The 20,083-nt window shown below is 37.5% G+C and overlaps 1 protein-coding gene across 1 annotated transcript in view; it reads right to left on the reverse strand.

The window, feature by feature from the left end:
* Positions 1-20,083, reverse strand: part of LOC129671015 (cytochrome b-245 heavy chain) — a 35,311-nt gene that overhangs the window by 10,941 nt on the left and 4,287 nt on the right. Inside the window, exons 3-8 of the mRNA XM_055599658.1 lie at positions 19,828-19,938; positions 11,728-11,812; positions 10,082-10,227; positions 7,490-7,680; positions 4,200-4,329; positions 3,108-3,200 (exon numbers count right to left, since the gene is read on the reverse strand). Of these exons, the coding sequence (XP_055455633.1) occupies positions 3,108-3,200; positions 4,200-4,329; positions 7,490-7,680; positions 10,082-10,227; positions 11,728-11,812; positions 19,828-19,938 (756 nt within the window). The remainder of the gene's footprint in view (positions 1-3,107; positions 3,201-4,199; positions 4,330-7,489; positions 7,681-10,081; positions 10,228-11,727; positions 11,813-19,827; positions 19,939-20,083) is intronic.

A 20,083-nucleotide genomic window follows, 5' to 3' on the forward strand; every position in this document is an offset into this window, starting at 1 on the left:
TGTGTGTGTGTGTGTGTGTGTGTGTGTGTGTGTGTGTGTGTGTGTGTATGTTAGGACCAACTCAGAAGGTCCTTCAGCAGTTGTATCTGTCATTTGGGATTGGTTCTCAATTATAGCTGATGGCAATGATGGACTGAGTTATAGACAAAAAGTCCTAGTTTTCTCTTTACAATCTGAGACAACTTTAACACTCCCTTCTAGGATTAGCTAACATTGCAGCTACAACCACAATGTGGGCAAGGTCAGCCTTTCTCTCTTCCTCATTCTGTTGGTCTTAATATTTTTAACAGTTTTTTTTTCTTGTTTGTTTTGAGACATGGTTGCTGTATGTAGTCTGGAGTAGCCTGAAACTTGTGATGTAGCCCAAGCAGCCCTTAGACTCTTGCTATCCTACCGCAACTTCCTGATTACTGGGAACATGGGTATGTGCTACCACATCTGGTTTTACTTTCATTGTGAGTACAGCCCCCAAGAACATGCTCCTAATAACCATTTTGCATAATGTTCTCTGTTTCACAGTCTTTAGCAGGAAATCAAAACTATCATTCTGTGTGGTTTCTCTCTCTCTCTCTCTCTCTCTCTCTCTGAAGCTAAAGATGGTACAAAAAAATCTAAAAAAGAAAAATGTTTCCTGTTCACTTTTTCTGTCTTCCCAGGTCATGATAGAGGATGTTGGCAGCTAGACAGAACATGGAGATTTCACTGATTTCATTTGACTGCAACAGCCCCCAAAATGAAGCTCACAGTGCTGTCTGTTCTTATCCTGAATCACACCTAAATATGTCCAATTTCATGCATTGTTTCTACATTTCTCCTCACTTAGGGAAGATATCACTCAGCTATCCCCCAAGCCAGTCACTATATTTATTCTCCATATACACAAATGTCTATAGAAAAATCTATTCAAGAGACCCAAATATAGTAAATGGATAAATCTAAAATAGAACAGAATACAGGAAACAGAAAACAACGATTTCTTGTTCTCAAAAAGATATCTTCACTCCCAAGTTTATTTCAGCTACAGCTATGATCTGGAATCAACCTAACTGTATAGAAAAAATGAATGGATAAAGAAAATGTGGTGCATTTACACAGTGGAATGCTATTCAGCTTAAAAGGGTAAAGACTTGCCATGATCAGCCATGATCCTGAATGACAGAAGAGAAGTAAACCTAATGCAGATGCAGCATAATCTCTGTCATATTAAGAATCTGCAAGAGTTCAGCTCATAGAAATTGAGCATGAAATGGTGGTTACCAAAGGATAAGAAGAATGGGGCAAAAGGAGACGTGGTGGTTCTTAAGCAGTCAGATAGTATGATTGGGTTCTGGTGTTCTGGTGCACACCATGGTAAACATGGTGAATATTTACAGATATTTTCTATTTTAAGGCTTCTAGAAGACCTTCTACATTTTTTATAAGAGTGAGATCATATATTTGAGTTGAAACATGTGTACTATTTTACTTGGTTACATAGGTTCGGCAGAGGTAAACACTACATTGTAGCCTATGTTACACCTAGCCATAATTAAACATACAATGATGAACTAACTAGAAATTTTATCAAACTAAAAAACAAACAAACAACAACAAAAAAGGTAATATACTGTTCCTTTGAAGATGCCTACAATACTGAGAGGAATTTCAGAGGGATAAGTACAGATAAACCAAAAGACATCAAAGGAAGGAAAGTTGTGGAGAATGAAAAAAACTAATTTTTAAAGCTCAGTGCTATGGTTGGGTTCTTCTTTCCATGAGCGAACTGAAGAAATGTGGGACTTACTACTAATAAAAGCTACTATTTAGGCTGCAGCTAAGTGGCAAAGTACATACGTGATGCCTGAGTTTGACCCCTAGCACACCAAAAATAGTAAAACATTTTCAAAACTTGGGATTTAAATGTGCCTCATGTGACAAGGTGCAAACAACTTCCTCTTCTCTGAAAAAAGGAATTGAAAAACATCATTTTGAACAGAGAAAATTATGTTGAAAATTGTTTACCACATTGTAATTTTGTGTGGTACAACAGTTTTGCTCATGTTGCAATTTTCTTTACTATAAGCACAAAGAGGATTTAACTAAATAAAATATATTAGTAGACAACTAGAATATTTTTTGATAAACCTTGTTCCTTGTATTTGCATGAGAAGAAAGTGACCAATTATTTTCTTCACAAGATAACAAATTTGCCCTAGAAATGTAATATTTGTCTGGTTTGGTCACGTCTTATTTGTGAAAGGAAAAATTGTGACTAGACTTTAAAAATAGTACAATATAATCAACATAAAAGGAGAATGGTCGCACATTCTAACATTGCAAGACTCCCAGTGCCAGCAGGACTAACTGTACTCAGTTGAAAAAGGCTAGTGGGGAGGACAGAAAGAATTCATGTGTCTTGCAAAAAATAATCTATAATAGACCTTTTTGTAGATATTTCTAAGTAAATTAAACAAAATTCAATTTTATTTGACAAAATAATCTTGTTGGGTATTTACTGAAACTACAAGGGACTTTTCTATTATCTATCTACCTATCTGATAGACTTACTAACTGTATATCCCCATCACTTTATTTTGTAAGGAAAAATGAAACATAGGAGAATGGAGAACAGGCACTCTAGACTTGGAGTTTGGAGGTGAAATGTAAAGTATAGCATATATGTTAATCCAATTGACACTTCAGATACTGCATCTGTAACATATGGCAATTCCTTACAAAGGAAAGAAGGAACTAGAAAGTTTCAACATCTTTTGGTTGCTTGTTGTCAGGTTTTTCTTTCCGTACCTAAAATTTTTGTCTCACTAACACAAAATGTGTGTGTGTGTGTGTGTGTGTGAGAGAGAGAGAGAGAGAGAGAGAGAGAGAGAGACAGAGACACAGAGAGAAAGTATCCTAGGAAGTGAAACCATTATAGTGTCCCACTTAAAGACCAATCCATTTCATCATTAAATTAAATGCATTAAAATAAACTAGAGGTCTTCTCTCTGTTTTCAGTTTAACAGAAAGAATGTGGCTAAGAGGCCTTTTAGACCAATGCTATAGAGAACATGAGGAGACTTGCCTATGTGATAATTAGCTACTACCAATAATTTCATATCAGTGAATACCTTGGTGATGACCACCTTCTGTTGAGATCTCCAAAACCGGACCAACCTCTCACAGAGGTAGAGAAACATGGGACCCACTATCCATTTCCAAGTCTGTAATCACATCAAATACAAAAATGAGATGTGTTAAGGGAATGGTGACAGCTAGTGAAATATTCAGGAGAAAATATTTTACCAGCCCAGGGAAGCTTGCTGAAGTATTTACTACTGATAAGCAATTTTTCATAAGACAGAATATACGAAATTATTAGTAGATAAACTGTTAAGCCAGTAAATCAGCCACAGTAATGTCATATATTCTGTATCTGTAAGTGTGAACTTTCCAAAGAAGAACTTCCTACAAGAATGACATTTCCTCCTTGTGTCACACCTGAAGTTGGACTAAGCCTACAACACAGCAAACATGGCTGTAGAATGAACCTGTCTCATTTCAGAAACATAATTTTTAATTGAACATTGCAGTTTTTTTTTCTCTCAGCCATTGACTCCCAGATTAATCTTTTGCAAGATAACAAATTTTGTACATGACTTCAGTTACTTCAATACGCTGATAAACTCTGGGAGCTCTGCAGTGCTTTAGCTCAGTCTCTGGACAAAATAAGGAAAATGATTCATAAAGCAGTGGGCTCTATATAAACATTGAGGCCCAACACATCAATCCTGTTTGGCTAGTTAGAGTTCTAATATAATATTTAAAGTACCAAAAAATTTAAAAGATAATATCATCTAAAATTTGATTTTCTAGAATGAACTCTGATATAGAAAATAACAGCATGTTTCCCATATGTCCTGGTTACTTTTGTTGTTTTGTTTTATTTTTTTTTCTTGTGAACTTGACACAAGCTAGAGTTATCTTGGAAGAAGAGGTGGTGATGGTGGATCTTAACCCCAAAGAGAAACTTAAAAGTATGTTTTCCAAGTTTATTCTATGATATTGACAAAAGATCAATGCAAAGTTTGTCTCTCAAGAAAAAGTTCTAGCCAATTCACATAGTAGAGAAATATAGCTATAACATCTAATGGACAACACTTGGACCTGTTTCTTGGGCCTAACAGCAATAGCACTATAATAGAAGCAATAAAAATACCTACCATAGGAGGGTTTCCAGAGAACTTTGGTACTGGGCATTCCTTTTTCTGTCCCCATTCTGAGATGTTGTTTGCACAGATATCTAAATTATGCTCTTTCAGACTTTCAGAAGTCTGTCCGCGTACAATTCGTCTGGTGAATTAAAAAAAAAAAAAACAACAGTAATTCCACTATTCCACTTGTTACTTAATAACAAGAAAGTAAGCTGCTTGAGATCCAGGACCTCATATATGTTAGGCAAGCACTCCAAATATGTATATGTATATGTATATGTATATGTATATGTGTATATATATATATATATATATATATATACACACACATATACATATATTCAACCCTGATTAAACATATTGCAAGTACACTTTTTGATGAATGACACCTTCTGAATAAGTCAGGGAAGGAAATGGAAATGTGTGATCTTGAATAGAAAACTGCAGTGGTGCAAATAACATCAACACATAATATTATGGAGTGTGAGTCTTGGGTAACCAACATGTGCCTTTTTAAAGGGAGAATGTGTAGTATCATTTCTATGTGTAGACAAACAGAACCTAGGAAAATGATAACTCTACCAGGTTGATTGCTAACCGAGGGAGTGCCTTTTGCATATTTAAAAAGGGTTTTCTGTCTTTGAAGACACTCCTACAAGCCAAGCGTGTGGCCAGCAAAGTGGAGACTGCCTTTCATCTTTTAGAAAGGTATTGCTATCTACTGTACAACCCACACAACTATATACAGTGGCCTTGGGGATAGCAGAATGCATTATTTGTAGATCCCCAACTTGTCTAGGCCAGGCATGGTGTATACTTGTCATCCCCACATTCTACATGCTAAGGCAGGATATGACTTTGAGGATTCCAAGGCAGCCTAGTCATCTTTCTGAGGAGATTTAACATCCTCACAGATATGAGCAACAACACTGTATTCCTTAAAGTACTTAGAGCCTAGTTAGGAAGTAAGCAAATGTTCGAATGTTGGCTAATTCTGGTGTAGTGGTGATGAAAAAAAACGAAGGCACAAAAATGAAATAAGTTATTTTAAAGAATACAAATGAAACGGTCTACAGAATATATTGCTAGAGAGACATGGAAGTCCATTTGTAAAAGTCCTTTTTGTTTGGGATACCTAAAATTTATATATCATTTAGTATATTCTGGGAATGGTTTAATTCAAGGCCATTATCCATTCTCCACCCTTTTGTGAAACAGTACATAGCCCTGGCTGGCCTGGAACTCACTGTATAGACTAATCCCTTCCCATTCCTAGGTCTTGGTGAAGAGGCTTTCCTTATATGAGTACTTGTTTTGGGTAGGCTTGAGGAAAAGTACTATTTTCCAATTATCTCAGTTAATCTATGGAATAAGCTGGAGAAGCAAGTCTTATTTTTGCAATTTTACATAAGAGTGGAAAACCAAAATAATTTGTTGAAAATAATTCTGTTTTTGAGCCAGCCAGCCTTGACCTCAGAGCTCAATTCTACCCATTCATACTTTAGTGGTCTTGGTAAAGTTAACTTCTTTTTTAAGAAATAATTTATTATTATTATTATTATTATTATTATTATTATTAATTATTATTATTATTATTATTCATTACAATTTATTCACTTTATATCCTGGTTGTAGCACCCTCCCTCAGCAACTCCCAGTCCCACCCTCCCTCCCTTTTCCCCAAAATTAACTTCTTTTGAGCTTCAGTTACTCCATCCATAAAACATGTATAGTTCCTCATTAAAGACTGAATTAAGTGCTCAATGGATATGGAATGTAGAAAACATCAGGTACAAAGCAAGAGTCAGAGGAATAGTAAGTACAAAGGTCTTGATTCCCTAGTTCACCTGGGGAATAAATAATAAAATAAATGTGATTTTCTCCTTGTGCTCTAAATAATGGGACCATAAATCTGCAAAACTGAATTTTAATTCCAGTTCAACTGTTATTTAGCCACTAGCCCCTGAGCAATCACCTGACTAGTGTTAATAGCAACTACTACTTAGGTAGAGAATAAGGCAAATAAGTCCGGGTGTGATCCAAAGAAAGACAGCTATCTGTGCCATTATACAAACATGACGTGGTGGGATTAGTAAAGGAGGGAGGGGAAGAAATGCTTTATCTTTTGATGGATTTTCTGAGATAGCTGCATGTTCTACCTCAAGACACTGTTGCTTTAGGAGATTTTGGAGAGTTCATTCCTATAGGCTTTTCAGTGCTTAGAAAGAGTTTAGCAGGTGTGGAGATCAGGAAGTAGAGTAAGAATGCACACAGAAGTTGGCCACAGTTGCTTTTCCTCATCCTTCCTCTTTTCACTCTCAAGACTTGTTCACCCCTAGGTTACTGGCTTGAGGTTTGCATATTTACTTTCCCCACCTTTATGTTCCTGGAACTCTATACCCATCATGGAACTTCCCTGGGCTTGGCTTTTACATGCAGGTGGTGTGTAAGAGTAGAAAAATAAAACTTAAGAGTAAAGTAGATTTTTCCAAGCATCTGTGTTTCATTATGAGAGTTTTCACCACTGCCTACTCAAGACCACCTGTTCTCTAGGCTACACACCAGCCGGGAATGGCTTGGCCCACATTTTACCATTTTTACTTTTGGGTTCCACATCTACACAATAGAGGGGTTAAAAGAAACATTGATGTCAAGCTTTTAGCACCTGACCTAGAGTTTGGTAGAAGTTAATGACTTTTATCATATTCAGAACTTTGTGTTTTTTTAGCTAGCATTCCTCCACAGTTCCTGAGGTAGATCCTTATGTCCCATGGGAAACCATTAAAGATTATTGGTTTAAATCAAAATCAGCTAGAAAACAGAAAGGTGCTTCAGCTGATTAATCACTGAGTCTTTTACTTTGGGATTTTGCCTAAACTACTTGGAATTCAGCCATGGTAAACAATATGGTGGGCATCCAAGAGCCTGCCAATGCTTTCAAGAAAGTATGGCTAGCAGAAAGTAGACTGCCTTCCTTCTCTTTGGAGTGGAAAGAATAGAGAAGACAATCCACACAGTCATACACAGTGGCCTTAAGACAAACCACAGTCAGTATATTTTATACACCAGGTACATATTTCAAGGTTATTTTAAATAATTGTGTTATGAATTAGATGGTAGAACAAGAAAGCAAAAAAAAAAAATGTGTCTGTTTCTTCTGACTGACCTCTGCTGTTCTCTTACACTCCCTTGGTAGACAGGATGACCACACAAAAGCAAAAAAGTCACTGTACCTCTCATTAGGCAATGCCTCTAGAAAGTGAACCCAAAGTATTTGGCAATGGAGTTGGAAAACTCACTCAGCTCCATGAATGGCAAGGCCGATGAAGAAGATCACAAAGAGATGGTGTGTATACCAGAACACTTCAAAGTAAGACCTCCGAATGGTTTTGGTAGAGGATGTGATAATCAGTATGAGACACAGTGTGATGACAATTCCTGTAATACCAGCCAGCCGAGTCACAGCCACATACAGGCCCCCTTCAGGGTTCTGGAAAATAGAAACATGTAGGCTCATACCTGTAGGAGTATCCATTTTAAAGCGGTTTATGTAAGGCACTTCCTGTCCCTTTGGCTATTCTAATTGTGTCTCTCAGAGAGATATGGTGTTGTAGTTTCCAAATTTAAACTATCTCACATTATTGAGGAGTCATATGAGGAGTCATAGATAAAAAAGAACTGTTACATTCAGATGATTCTAATGGAGTTCAACTATAAAGAACTGACCTAGTAAAAGCTATCTTCAAAGCGTTCTTTATCTGTTTGATTTGGAAAGAGGGCAGTACTTAACTGGCCAAAGAATTCTGATAATATTTGCCATATAAGGCTAGATTCACCATGAGTAGACCCTGAGATGAGAGTTTATGGGCAAGTGATTTAGAAAGAAGGTGTTCCAAGAAAAACTTGTCAGCAAATAATGAATAGGTCAGAGAAAATGAAAAAGTTAGGCAAGGGGAAACTCACAGACAATATGTCACAGGGACAGCTTTAACTTGGCCTTCTAGATGCTCCCTCATGGCTAGTTTCAGAAAACTGAAGATAAGAATGGTGAAACAATTAGGCCAGATCTCTTATCAGCTGGCAAGAGGCTTAGAGAATAGGTGCTCTACAGCAGGCTGTGATGCACAGAGATGCACAGTGTCAGGCCATGCATCAGTCACCCCTGTGAGACTGCCCCCCCTTTTTTGTCTCCAGTCTCAGAGAGTTCTATTGAACAAGGATGAGAGAATTTCATACACTCAGGCATACACAAACCAATCTGATAGTAAGTTATGTCCCAGAGTTTGTACTAACTAAAGGGAAACAAGCTGCATTTCAAAACCTGGACTCTTCAGTTATTTGCCAAAGGCTTCCCAGGGAACAGTAACTGTCCAGATCCTTTCAGACCATATCCTAGGGCAAAGGGATAAAAGCAGCCTCAAGGTGGTTCTTAGAAGTGGACACAGACTTAAGTGATTGAAAATGAAAATACTTTGGAGAAAGGGCAGAGCCAGTAAAAGTGGCCCATGGAAATCTGGACAGAGCGTGAAAATGTCAGTTCAGCTAATATGTTCAAATCATCATCCTTATGTATCATTTGGAAACAAAATGAAGAATGGAAAGAAAAATTATCCATACTATCACAGGGAAAAAAAAAACAAAACAGAATCACCCGAGCTTTTCTCACTTCAGTTTAAATGTAAAATTTTGGGTAAAATTAAAGCTCTGTGTCTTATAGATGTTTTTGTAAACACAGAAAATGTGTTCGAAATTCAGCATGGGAATTTAACTAAGTCCCTGAGTCGTAAAAAATGGCCTAAGCTTCTTTCTGAGTGTAAGAAGCTTTAGGAATTCATGGAATGAAAGCCTATGGATACCCTCATAGCTGCTCACAGAAAGTAATTAAAGAAATCTTCTTAAATCAACCAAGGACCATGCATGGAGAGCACCTAGACCCCCTGCTTAAATGTAGCCCATGGGCAGCTCAGTCTCCATGTGGGTTCCCTAGTAAGGGAGCAGGGGTTGTCTTTGACATGGATTCAGTGAACTTCTCTTTGATCACTTCCCCCTGGTGGGGAGACCTTGCCAGGCCAAGAGGAAGAGGATCCAGGCAATCCTGATGAGATTTGATAGGCTAGGGTCAATTAGTAGGGAAGGAGAACTCCCGCTTTCAGTGGACTAAGGGAGGAGGATAGGGAGTAAGAGGGAGGGAAGTGGGATCAGGAGGAGATGAGGGACAGAACTACAATCAAGATATAAAGTAAAGAAAGTGTAAATAAAATAAATTAAAATTAAAAAAACAAGACTGTACTGAAATCATGCTTGAGTTTAGACAAAACATGGGTTCTTTACCTATTACAGATTTAGCCCTGTTCTGTTCTTTCTGCCTCCCAGAAAAATAGTTACGATAGTAATCTCACAACTGTCCCCAATTTCTGTTCATATCCAATTCAAACAAATATTGGCTTTCTTAAAACCTCCCTCAAACCATCTAATACAAGCTTAAGTTGCCCAGCAAATCTCTCATAACATCCTCTGGAAGTATTTCACTCAGACTTCTTCAAGGTATAAGATCTCTTTCATTGTGGCAAGTAGTAAACCCAACTTTGATTGGACATGAATCCCACACTTTATTTTATTGGTATGCACAGTCATGGGTGAGCATGGCATTACTACAGGATTTGCATACAAACTCTCTCACAAGAGAGCCCAAGGATTCGGGAAGTACCTGAACTGTCTGGTCTCATGGGATCAGAAGTGTAGCAGACATTTTCTTTACACTTATATTCTAAACCATTAGCAAACTTTCATTGTTGTTTTTATGGACACATGATAGTTTTTCACACAGTAAAACAAAAATCCTCTGTTTCAGTAGCACAGCAAACATCTGAATCAGAAAAGGAGTGGCTTACCTTGATTTTTTCTCTAGCAAAATTGAGATACTCTTCATCGTCCCTATCACCAATGTTAGAGAGTGCTACTGAATATGGGTCAGAATCTCCGACTCTGGCATTCACACACCACTCCACATTGAACAGGTGTGCAATGGTGTGAATCGCTAAAGAGGGCAGAGAAGAAAAACAAAGAGGGAGAAAGGTATGCACAAAGTTATTGAAATCTAGATTAATGGCCACAGCCTTGGACTCACAAGAGAAACAAAGGGATGGGGCCCTAGGATGCTTTAAACAAGAACTGGGTCCCAATAGCCAGAGAAGCAAGATTGTTCTAGTTGGTCAGCTTCTTTCTGCCTGTGTGACTGTGGAAAAATCATGCAACCTCTCTGGTACTGGCTCCCTCATTTGTAAATGAAGGTGTTGAACTAACATTTCTGAAGTTCCAACCAGCTTCTAATATTATACTTTTGCCAGATTCACATCCTCTTTTTTTCCCTAATGTGTTTGTGCTCAAATGAGAAAAGCACCTGTGTGATGTCTGCTTGATCATCTCCAGACAGCAGTGGTAAATGTAGTTGGATTAATGCAAACTAATGGTCATCAGCAAGAATCTCTTAAATTAAAAAAGAAATTGCATTTATTATTTAACTATAACTTGCCTAGAGCTTCCTAGGGGCCTGACCTTGTTATAAGTGCTTTACAATTCCTCAGTCCTTATAGTAAACCATTGATCTAAGTATGTTTAATATCAGTTCATCTGAAAGATGAAGAAATTAAGGCATAGATTGCTTTAAAACCTTGCCCAAGATCATCTAACCAAGAAGACGATTAATTGGGAATCAAACCCAAGCTGTGTGACTCACATGTCTGCATTCTTACTGGTATAGTATGTTACTTTCTAACAAGATATTATCATTCATTTCTTTGGACACTTTCATTTACCACAACTCAAGGTCCTGCAAAATCTGGTAGAAGAAGAGGAACCCAGTTAAACACCTCTAAACTAAGCTTATTTTCCTCAGGTAAGATATATAATCCCACAGGCAGAGTAGAAGCCTTTTTTGTTCATTATTCTGTGTGTCTATTTTCTGGCAAAAAAAATTATTTAAGTGAATTCATGGAGATTGTGTAACAATGCTAGGCATATTCTTTGCTGTAACAATACCCCCATCACTTTAGTCATAATAATATGTAATACAATACATAAAAATACACATTGTATGCATATATGATGATATAATAGTAATAATCACTAAGGTATGCTGGTGACAATGGCTTTCGTAAAATATTTTCAATTTACAGCTCATATTTTTATAGGTTTACTGCAAAAATCCACAAAGACTACATTTGTAGCAAAGCAATTTGGTAGAATGAATACAAAATTTTGTGTGTTCACTAGCAAACATTTTTTATACTAAAATAATAGGAAATGGTGAGATATGAGGACATACTGTATGGCATATTTTAATTTTATTTATATAGAATGACTCTATGGTTTAAGAAAACATAGTTATAAATTCTGACCTCTGGAAATAAAGTGTGAATGCTATTGAACTGGCCTCATCTGACCATAACATAACGAACCTGCATACATGTATTCATGAACATAGGGGATCCTTTGTTACAGTTACTCTCTGCCATTTCAAATGCTTTCCAAAACTTACCAGTGTGAAGTGCTATCATCCATGCTACCATTTTATGGAAAGTGAGGTTCCTATCCAGTTGTCTTCGAATTCTTGTTGAGCAACACTTTGGATGAAGAGAGAGAAAAAAAATGGTAGAAATTGTTAATGTGAAACCTTTCTATGTCCCAGACACTTTATATGTATCCTCTCATGTAATTTTCAAAACTGCTCTACAAAAATATATTACCATCCATTTGGTTGATGAGAAAACAGATAGAGGTAGGCATCTCTCCCAGTTCAAATAGCCAGCTTAAGTAATATTTTCTGTTCTCATACTAGTGACAGGAATCTCTGTCTCAAATACATTTTTCATTGAATTTTGACAAAATACATTTGTTGCTTTTATTAATTTATTTAATAACAATTGATCTAAAATTTCATAAAGTGTTGGACTGTTGTCAAGTTCCTAGGAGTCTGGTGGGTACAAAGTTGAGTGAACAATTCTAGAACAAGTGAACAAGGTCTTCAATACAGTTGTTTATATATACTTTAGGAGGACAGAAATGGGTTCATTCACTCATTTACATCAGAGACATTACAGGCAAGATCATTGTCATATAATAGTAATAATAATAATAAGGATGATAATAACTGTTACTGAGAGCTTGTGAAAGGAGCTGCTTCAAGCATTTTACATGTGTTGGCAACTTAATTCTTTTTTCTTTTTTTATATAATTTATTCACTTTACATCTTGATTGTAACACCCTCCCTCATCTTCTCCAGGTCCCACCCTCCCACTTCCCCTAATTCCCCTCCCATAGTCCTCAGAAAGGGGTAGCCCTCCTCCCCTAGGCAACTTAATTCTTATGTTGGTTCTATTAAGGAGAAGTCATTATGATTGTTACTTAACAGCTGATCAAACAGGGTGATTATCTTGCTTTATGTGATATAGCCAGTGAGTGGCAAGGATCAGATTTAAGTCCAGACCATCTGAGAATAGTTTGGATCACTATTGCAATATGATACCTTGACATTCAAAATAGAAAGTGTGACTCTAGTGCATTTGGCTCTCCTGCATATGTTAGAGTGTATGGATTTGAACCTGGAGTTGTTAGTGATCAAAGCAGCAAAAACAAAACCTTGTTCATGGTTGAAGTTGAATTTTAAACTCATAAAAACTGGCCTTTTGCTTGTTCTAGCTGCATTGCTCCACAATTTAAATGTACTGCCACAGAAAGTCAAAGCATTTTAAAGAGGACAGTGAACTTCTAAAACAATCTTGGATATTGTCAATATGTTGCTCTAAATAGTGTACTCAATTTAAATAAGGAGGTTACTTATTTTTTAAAAAATTCTGATTTTGTAGAAAAATATGATTGTATGGAAAAGTGTACCTGCTCCATTGTTTCTCAGTTCACCACACCTAAAAGGAGGGAAGGCTACACAAAAGATGACACTTGGAAATGCAAAAATACTAGAAAAGAAAACTATAAGGATTCCAGATAAATGAGAAAAGCCTTTTCAAGTGCCTTGTGTGACACAGGTCATTTACCCATCACTTAATGCCATAATGCTGTCTCTGGTATAGATTTAAAAAAAATAAAATTTTACTTTAGTTGGGACTTCAGTCTATTATTTGTCTCTGGAAAGTCCATGTTCCTTTCTATCAAATCAGATGCAAAACCGCCATCATTATTATTTTAAGTGCCTCAAAATCAGACTCAAGAATGCACATTTTTAGATTCATAGTAGAAAATGGTTATAGAAAGTGAGGGTAGGATAACAAATACTAGAAGGGAAAGAAATCAATAAAGGGCATATTATCATTCAGCTATCACTGTCTCCTAACAGTGGGATTATTTAGACCACAGAATTCCTTTATAGTTTTAAAGAAATTGCCTCCTGTGTTTTATTTTTCTTCTTTTTTTTCTTTATTAATTACACTTTATTCACTTTGTATACCCCCTGTGGTTCCCTCCCTCCTCCCGTCCCAATCCTTCCCTTCCTCCACCCTCTGCATGCATGCCCCTCCCCAGGTCCACTGATAGGGGAGGTCTTCTTTTCCTTCCTTCTGATCCTAGTCAATTAGGTCTCATCAAGAGTGGCTGCACTGTCTTCTTCTGTGGCCTGGTAAGGCTCCTCATCCCTCAGGGGGAGGTGATCAAAGAGCATGCCAATCAGTTAATGTCAGAGACAGTCCCTGTTCCTATTACTATGTAACCCACTTGGACACTGAACTGCCATGGGCTACATCTGTGCAGGGGTCTTAGGTTATCTCTGTGCATGGTACTTGGTTGGAGTATCATCTCAGGAAAGACCCCTGTGCTCAGATCTTCTGGTTCTGTTGCTCTCCTTGTGGAGTTCCTGTCCTCTCCAGATCTTACTGTTTCCCACTTCTTTCCTAAGATTCCCTGCACTCTGCCCAAAGGTTGCCCATAGTCTCAGCAACTGCATTGATAGTCTGCGCCTCCTGTGTTTTAACTGCCATGTTCCACCAGATTTTCAAAGCCCATCCGATAGGCAGAAATCTGAAGTGACTTGTAACAACCTTATTCAATCTTCTCCCCTTGACTTTGGATAGGACCTGTGAATATGAAATGTGATTTTGTTTGTACTATAGGAGAAAGTGGATTCTGCAGATGTAAAATCCAAAATTGAGTTAAAGAAAGAGTTTTCTTTTTTTTTGGTTTCCCCCCCCCCCATCGCCACCCCAGGGAGATCTGACACTATCACATAAACTCTTGAATTCTAGAAGTCCCAAGTGGAGGAAGTAAGAGATTTGAAATACAAAAAGGAATTAAGGTACTGCTGCTGTCTGGAAGATGGAAGCAGGTGTTTTGGCAGGGAGGCGATGGGGCCTGTAGGATCAGAAAGTAGCCATGGGATGACTGGTAGCACGGAAACAGGAACCACACACCTGCAACTGTAATGAAAAGAATTTTGCAAAGAAGGGGAACCGTAAGAGGTTTTGTTTGTTTTTGTTTTTCATTTTGTTGTACAGAGCTGAGGGTTGGAACCCAGGGCCTTGTGCATGCTATAAATATACTCTATCTTCTGAGCTTAAACTTTCAGAACGCTATTTTAATCCAGTTGCTAGCTGGATTCATTCCTCTCAGCTTGTCACACGTTTTTATCTCATGCTCACGGAATACCAAGTAGAGAAGTCAACTACAAGGTGCTGGACCTCGACTTTACACAACTTTTAGCTTGCAAATGAGGGTTGTTCTAAACCAATACATTTGTGGCAATTTGTTGCACAGCAGGAGATAATTATTAGCATCCTTCCTGCAGTAGTGAACTGTATTGGACTCATAAGAATCCTGGGGTGAGCCATGAGTGGTGTCACACTGCTGAAAATCCCAGCTCTCAAGGATGTAGAGGCAGGTGTATCTCCGTGAGTTCAAGGTCACTCTGCTCTACAAAGCAAGTCCAGGACCACTATGGCTACACAGAGAAACCATGTCTCAAAAAAACAAAACAAGCAAACAAACATGTGATAGGAATTAGTATAGTTGAAAGCAGTAATGAATTATGTTTGAAACTAAGTTTTGCCTTCACATGTAGCTAAGGTGAATCACAAACCTACTACTTAACTGCAGGACAGTTTTCTGACCTGTCTAATCATGAAAATTCTTTTCTAGGAAGCATGTATTCCATGAGAGATATTTTATTGGAATCTGAAGTTATTTTGTATCATTGTGTAACTAAGTTCTCAACTAATATAGCCTGGCTTTTCAGCTAGAGGAGAAGCATTCTGTACAAAGATGAACATGCTATGTACTTTCAATTTTTTTCTTTAATAATCACTTGATCACACAGACAAATCACATTTTCACTGCCTTGAAAAGAAAATCATTAAGCCTATATGCATTTGCCACTGCTTATTTTCTGTCTTCTTGAAGGAGGTGTTGAGAAGGAAATTCACTAGCTCCTGCATCATAACAAAGTTGATGAGAAACAGTATGACTTTATTAGGTTCACTGTCATCTCCATAATCTCATCTTTATAACTATCATTAGCATCAATAATATTTGAAAAATAATTGATGTTCATTTGCCTTACCAAACTTTGACAGAAACGCTTAGAAAAAAGATAAATGCAGTGTCAGAACAATGGAGAGATATGATTAGGCAACACATTGTCTATTCAGATATAACCATTATACCTTAATATCTCATTAAGGCAGAGTACATTTTATTCAAAGAGAAAACTGATGAGTTGGTGCAATAGGTTCGACTTTGGCAGCAATCCTTCATTTTTCCTAACTGCTGTTTTCTGTGTGGTCAGGAATGAATGGTAAACAAACTTAAGAGCAGCCACAAGTCATGCTGATATTAAGCTTTCAAGAACGTGACCTCCTCACCACTTCCTGAAAACAGGGAATGATGATCAGTTGATGAAGTTTGAAGGCTTTACTGTCTTTTATTGTCTGGGCCCTTTCGTTACCCTCTACCCTACAGGTAACATTTATGTACTTCTACTCACCTCTGAATTCTTGCCATCCATCTCCCAAATAGCCAAGCTCTCATCATGCTTTATAGCTTCCTCAAAGGACTACCTCTTTGTTTCTGGCCATTGACTCATAAAAGGAAGTTCCTTTGTTGCTGTCACAAAGATCCTTGTCCAATTTCAATAAGCTATCATTATAGTGCAAGGGCAGTTGTTGGGACATCTTGGCAAATTTCTATGCTGTATTGAAACTTAATTTCATAATAATGAAATGTGGAACTAAGATGAAGTGCATGTTTAATAGGACAAATGGGGAGCTTTTGTAGCTCCATTTTATGCATACTTGGTCTTATTGTGTTTGCATTCTATATTTATAAACATGGTAGGTAAAACGTCAAGAGCTAGCCTTACATCTGCCTACAGATCTCAGGCAAAGAATAAGTCATGCTTGCACATGACAGCAGTAAACATGTGATAAATATGAAGACTATCACTTTGTGAGGCACTCCTTATAATTTTGAAGTCCCATGTTCATTCTATATGTCTTCCACATGACCTTAAGCTCCTTAAGCTCCTTAAGCTTACTCACTCTGTGTCTCCAGTTATTACTATATAGAAAGACATCTGCAAGAAGAAAGACTCAATAATTGACAAACTTAATAAGTATATTTAAATTTACTAAAAGTATGTTCATTCACTTTTCTTTCTTTCTTTCTTTCTTTCTTTCTTTCTTTTTCTTTTTTTTTTCAATACTAGGGATGGAATTTGAGGCCTTTCACACTTGGCATGTTCTTCACCACTGAGCTACATCCTACCTAAGAGGGCATATTTATGTTTAAATTTGCATTGTGTAGCCTCCTTCCCTCCTTAATTTTTCCTGAGATAGAAAGTATAAGGCCTCTAGGAAGCTACATGGTTAGAGGCAGAACCATGAAGAGGCTCTCTGACTCAGAGACTGTATAAGACAAGAGATCTTGCCTTTTAACCTTCCTGTTTGATTCTGATCTAAAGATAAAGACTGTCACAAGTTAGAAATTTGTCTCTACACATGCAGGTGAAGTTATTAAAATTTCACTCAGGGACTTCTGTATGCTCAGCCCTATCCTTTTCCCATCTCCCTCAACAAAGTTAGTTGAGAGCATTTACCCTATAATTTTGGAGGGTGTTAAGATTACACAGCCAGAGGGCCTTTTTCCCTCTGGGTAAAAGAAGGTTTCAAAAACAAAGTCTAGATGATTTTGACCTCCAAAACTGAACAGAAATTCTATGACTGTTTAGTTAACATACTATTCCATTAACAAGTTCTTGACATTATTATATCTTTATCATTTCTACACTAGGTTATTTAGCAGGTTCAAATACTTATATTAAACAGAACATGGGGACAGTTCAAAATGTTTAGTTGACACATACAAAAATGAATAGATTTTGGGAACACAATTACCTGACTATGGATCCCAATACTCCTGTTTAATTGTGTTCCCACAACTTGATATGAGTTCTGTGGAGTTTCAGTGATCTGTGGCAGTTACTATTTCCAACATTAGTCACAGCATATCCACTCATTTAAATCCCAATCAGAAAAGTAGTTCACATTTCATATTGCCAATCTCACAAAGAAGGGCATACCATACCTGTAGTAGATCATTGCTTTTGAGGGAGGGGAGATGGGAAGCAGAACAGGTGGTATGAAAGTATGAGGCACAATTCGATGGGAGGAAGAATGTAAATGTGGCTGGACAAGAGAGAGCTGGGTTGAAGAGGTGGTGGAGAGGCTGCTCAACCAGAACAAAGTAGGTATAAAAATGCTCTAAGGGGAACCATTACTTTGTGTGCTAATTTAAACAAATGAGTGGGGGGGGGGGATTGTTCTTTGGTGTGAAGATCTTTCTGGTTACAGAGCTGGGTTTTTCTCCAATTTACCATTGCTATTAAAAATTCTCCTAACAGTCTTCACCCATGGGCAACAAGATGCCCCACAGCTGACATTTCATATGTCTGCTCCTGAGCATTCAAGACAATGCAACTTCAGGTTATGGGGTAACAGGGATTTCTTAACTGACCATCTTGGTGAAAACACTGCCTGTTTCTCAGGCTTCACTTCCTCTAAATAAAAAGTATTTTGATGGGGACAGGGAAAAATTTTTCAGTACCCAAATCATGGCTCCATAAAAAAAAAAGTTATTGCACAACTGTTTCATTTAGTAAATCTTCATCTGGCTCCTGTATTATTTGAAAGATGGGTGGTTTGGCGGTCAGCCTTTCAATCCAGTGAGATTTCAACTTGGCGTATTCTTCCATTCAGGAGATGATTTTGAAAGCTTTGTGATTAATGACTAACACCAACTACTATTGTTAGGTTTTGCCCTGGCTTTCCCAGTTTGCAAGGCAAAAATGTGACACATCAAATTAATGACCCAATAAAGGAGCTTTTATCACAGTATTTTTCCAGAGATAAAGACCGTGATTCTTTCCAGTGAATATCAAAGGATTTGTCAACTTTCTTCCTTTATTTTTGTTGGTTTAACCTGTTTTGCTGCTGGGCAGAGTGATTCTAACATGGATTTACAGTGCTGAAGGTGGGCTGGGGCCTCCTGAATATTGTACTACTTCCAGAGTCTTCAGGTAAATTAGAATCCTGAGAGTGGAGTTTAGGGACTATGTTTAAGACATGTGCTAAATAATGTTAGCAGCAAAAAGATAACACAGAATCTTATAGGTTACAAGTACTCTTTCTACATTAAAGTGGTGATGTGAGGGCAAAGGGGGCTCTAGGCACGTAGAAAGCTCTGAAACTTCCAATACCATGGAACTAACAAGTGTTTTCCTTGCTTTTTTTGTTTTGTTTTTAACAGGATCTTACTATGTACCTGAGGCTGACCTAGAACTCACTATGTAACCTGGAATGGCCCCAAACTTAAGATACACTTGTCTCAAGCTCCTCATTGTTGGTATTATAGGCATGTGCCACCACAGGAGTAAACTATTCCTAATCATATTTTCTTATAGTATGTTGTTTTCTGCATTGGTTAAATTTGCTTTAGATGTTATACAGAAAATATGTTTTCTCAATTAATTTTAAAAACATTCTTGAATGCTTGAGTTCCTAAATGTCGTATGTTTAGCCCATATACTCCTACACATGTATATTTACTTCATGCCTGTATTTTTTATTTCATTTTTTAGATATACAGTGTTCTGCTTGCACTCTAGCGAAGGGCACCAGATCCCATTATAGATGGTAAGGAGCAACCGTGTGGATGCTGGGAATGGAACTCAGGACCTCTGGAAGTAGTAGTCAGTGTTCTTAACCTCTGAGACATCTCTCCAGCGTATATATTTACTTCATAACTATTGTCTATGTGTAGTTTGTTTAGCTGCTTTTTAAAGCTTTCAGGTTAAATGGTTGTTCCAGGAACCTTTACCCTCAAACAGTATAATACATATGTATATATGTATGTGTGTATGTATGTATGTATGTGTATGTATGTATATGTGTATGTATCTATGTCTGTATATGTATAAGTAGATGTAGATGCAGATACATATGATGTGAATCACAGCATGGGACCTGGTGTAGCTCATGAATATTCTACACAAGATGAGCGTCAAAAAGCATTACTTGTTTTTTCCTTAGAAAAACGATGGTTTAGAAAATTTGATTCCTTCAACAGAATTTTTGCTCTTACCGCGCTGGAACCCCTGAGGAAGGAGAGCAGATTTCGACACACTGGCAGCAGGATCAGCATGCAGTTGAAATTCAGGCAGGCTGCAGGTGCCCTGGCCAGAGCCAGAGCTGACTAGAAGAGAGAAGAGAGGGAGTAGAGAGACTCTGGTGGGGTAAATGCCCATAATTCTCTTCCCTGGGACCCCAAAAGCTCCTCCAAGGTATCAGAAAAGGAATTTCCATCATGGTAGAAAATTTTTGTTTAAAATCTACTTGTA

Source organism: Psammomys obesus, unplaced genomic scaffold, assembly GCF_907164565.1.
Source record: "Psammomys obesus unplaced genomic scaffold, mPsaObe1.curated_primary_1811, whole genome shotgun sequence".
NCBI classification, from domain to species: Eukaryota; Metazoa; Chordata; class Mammalia; order Rodentia; family Muridae; genus Psammomys; species Psammomys obesus.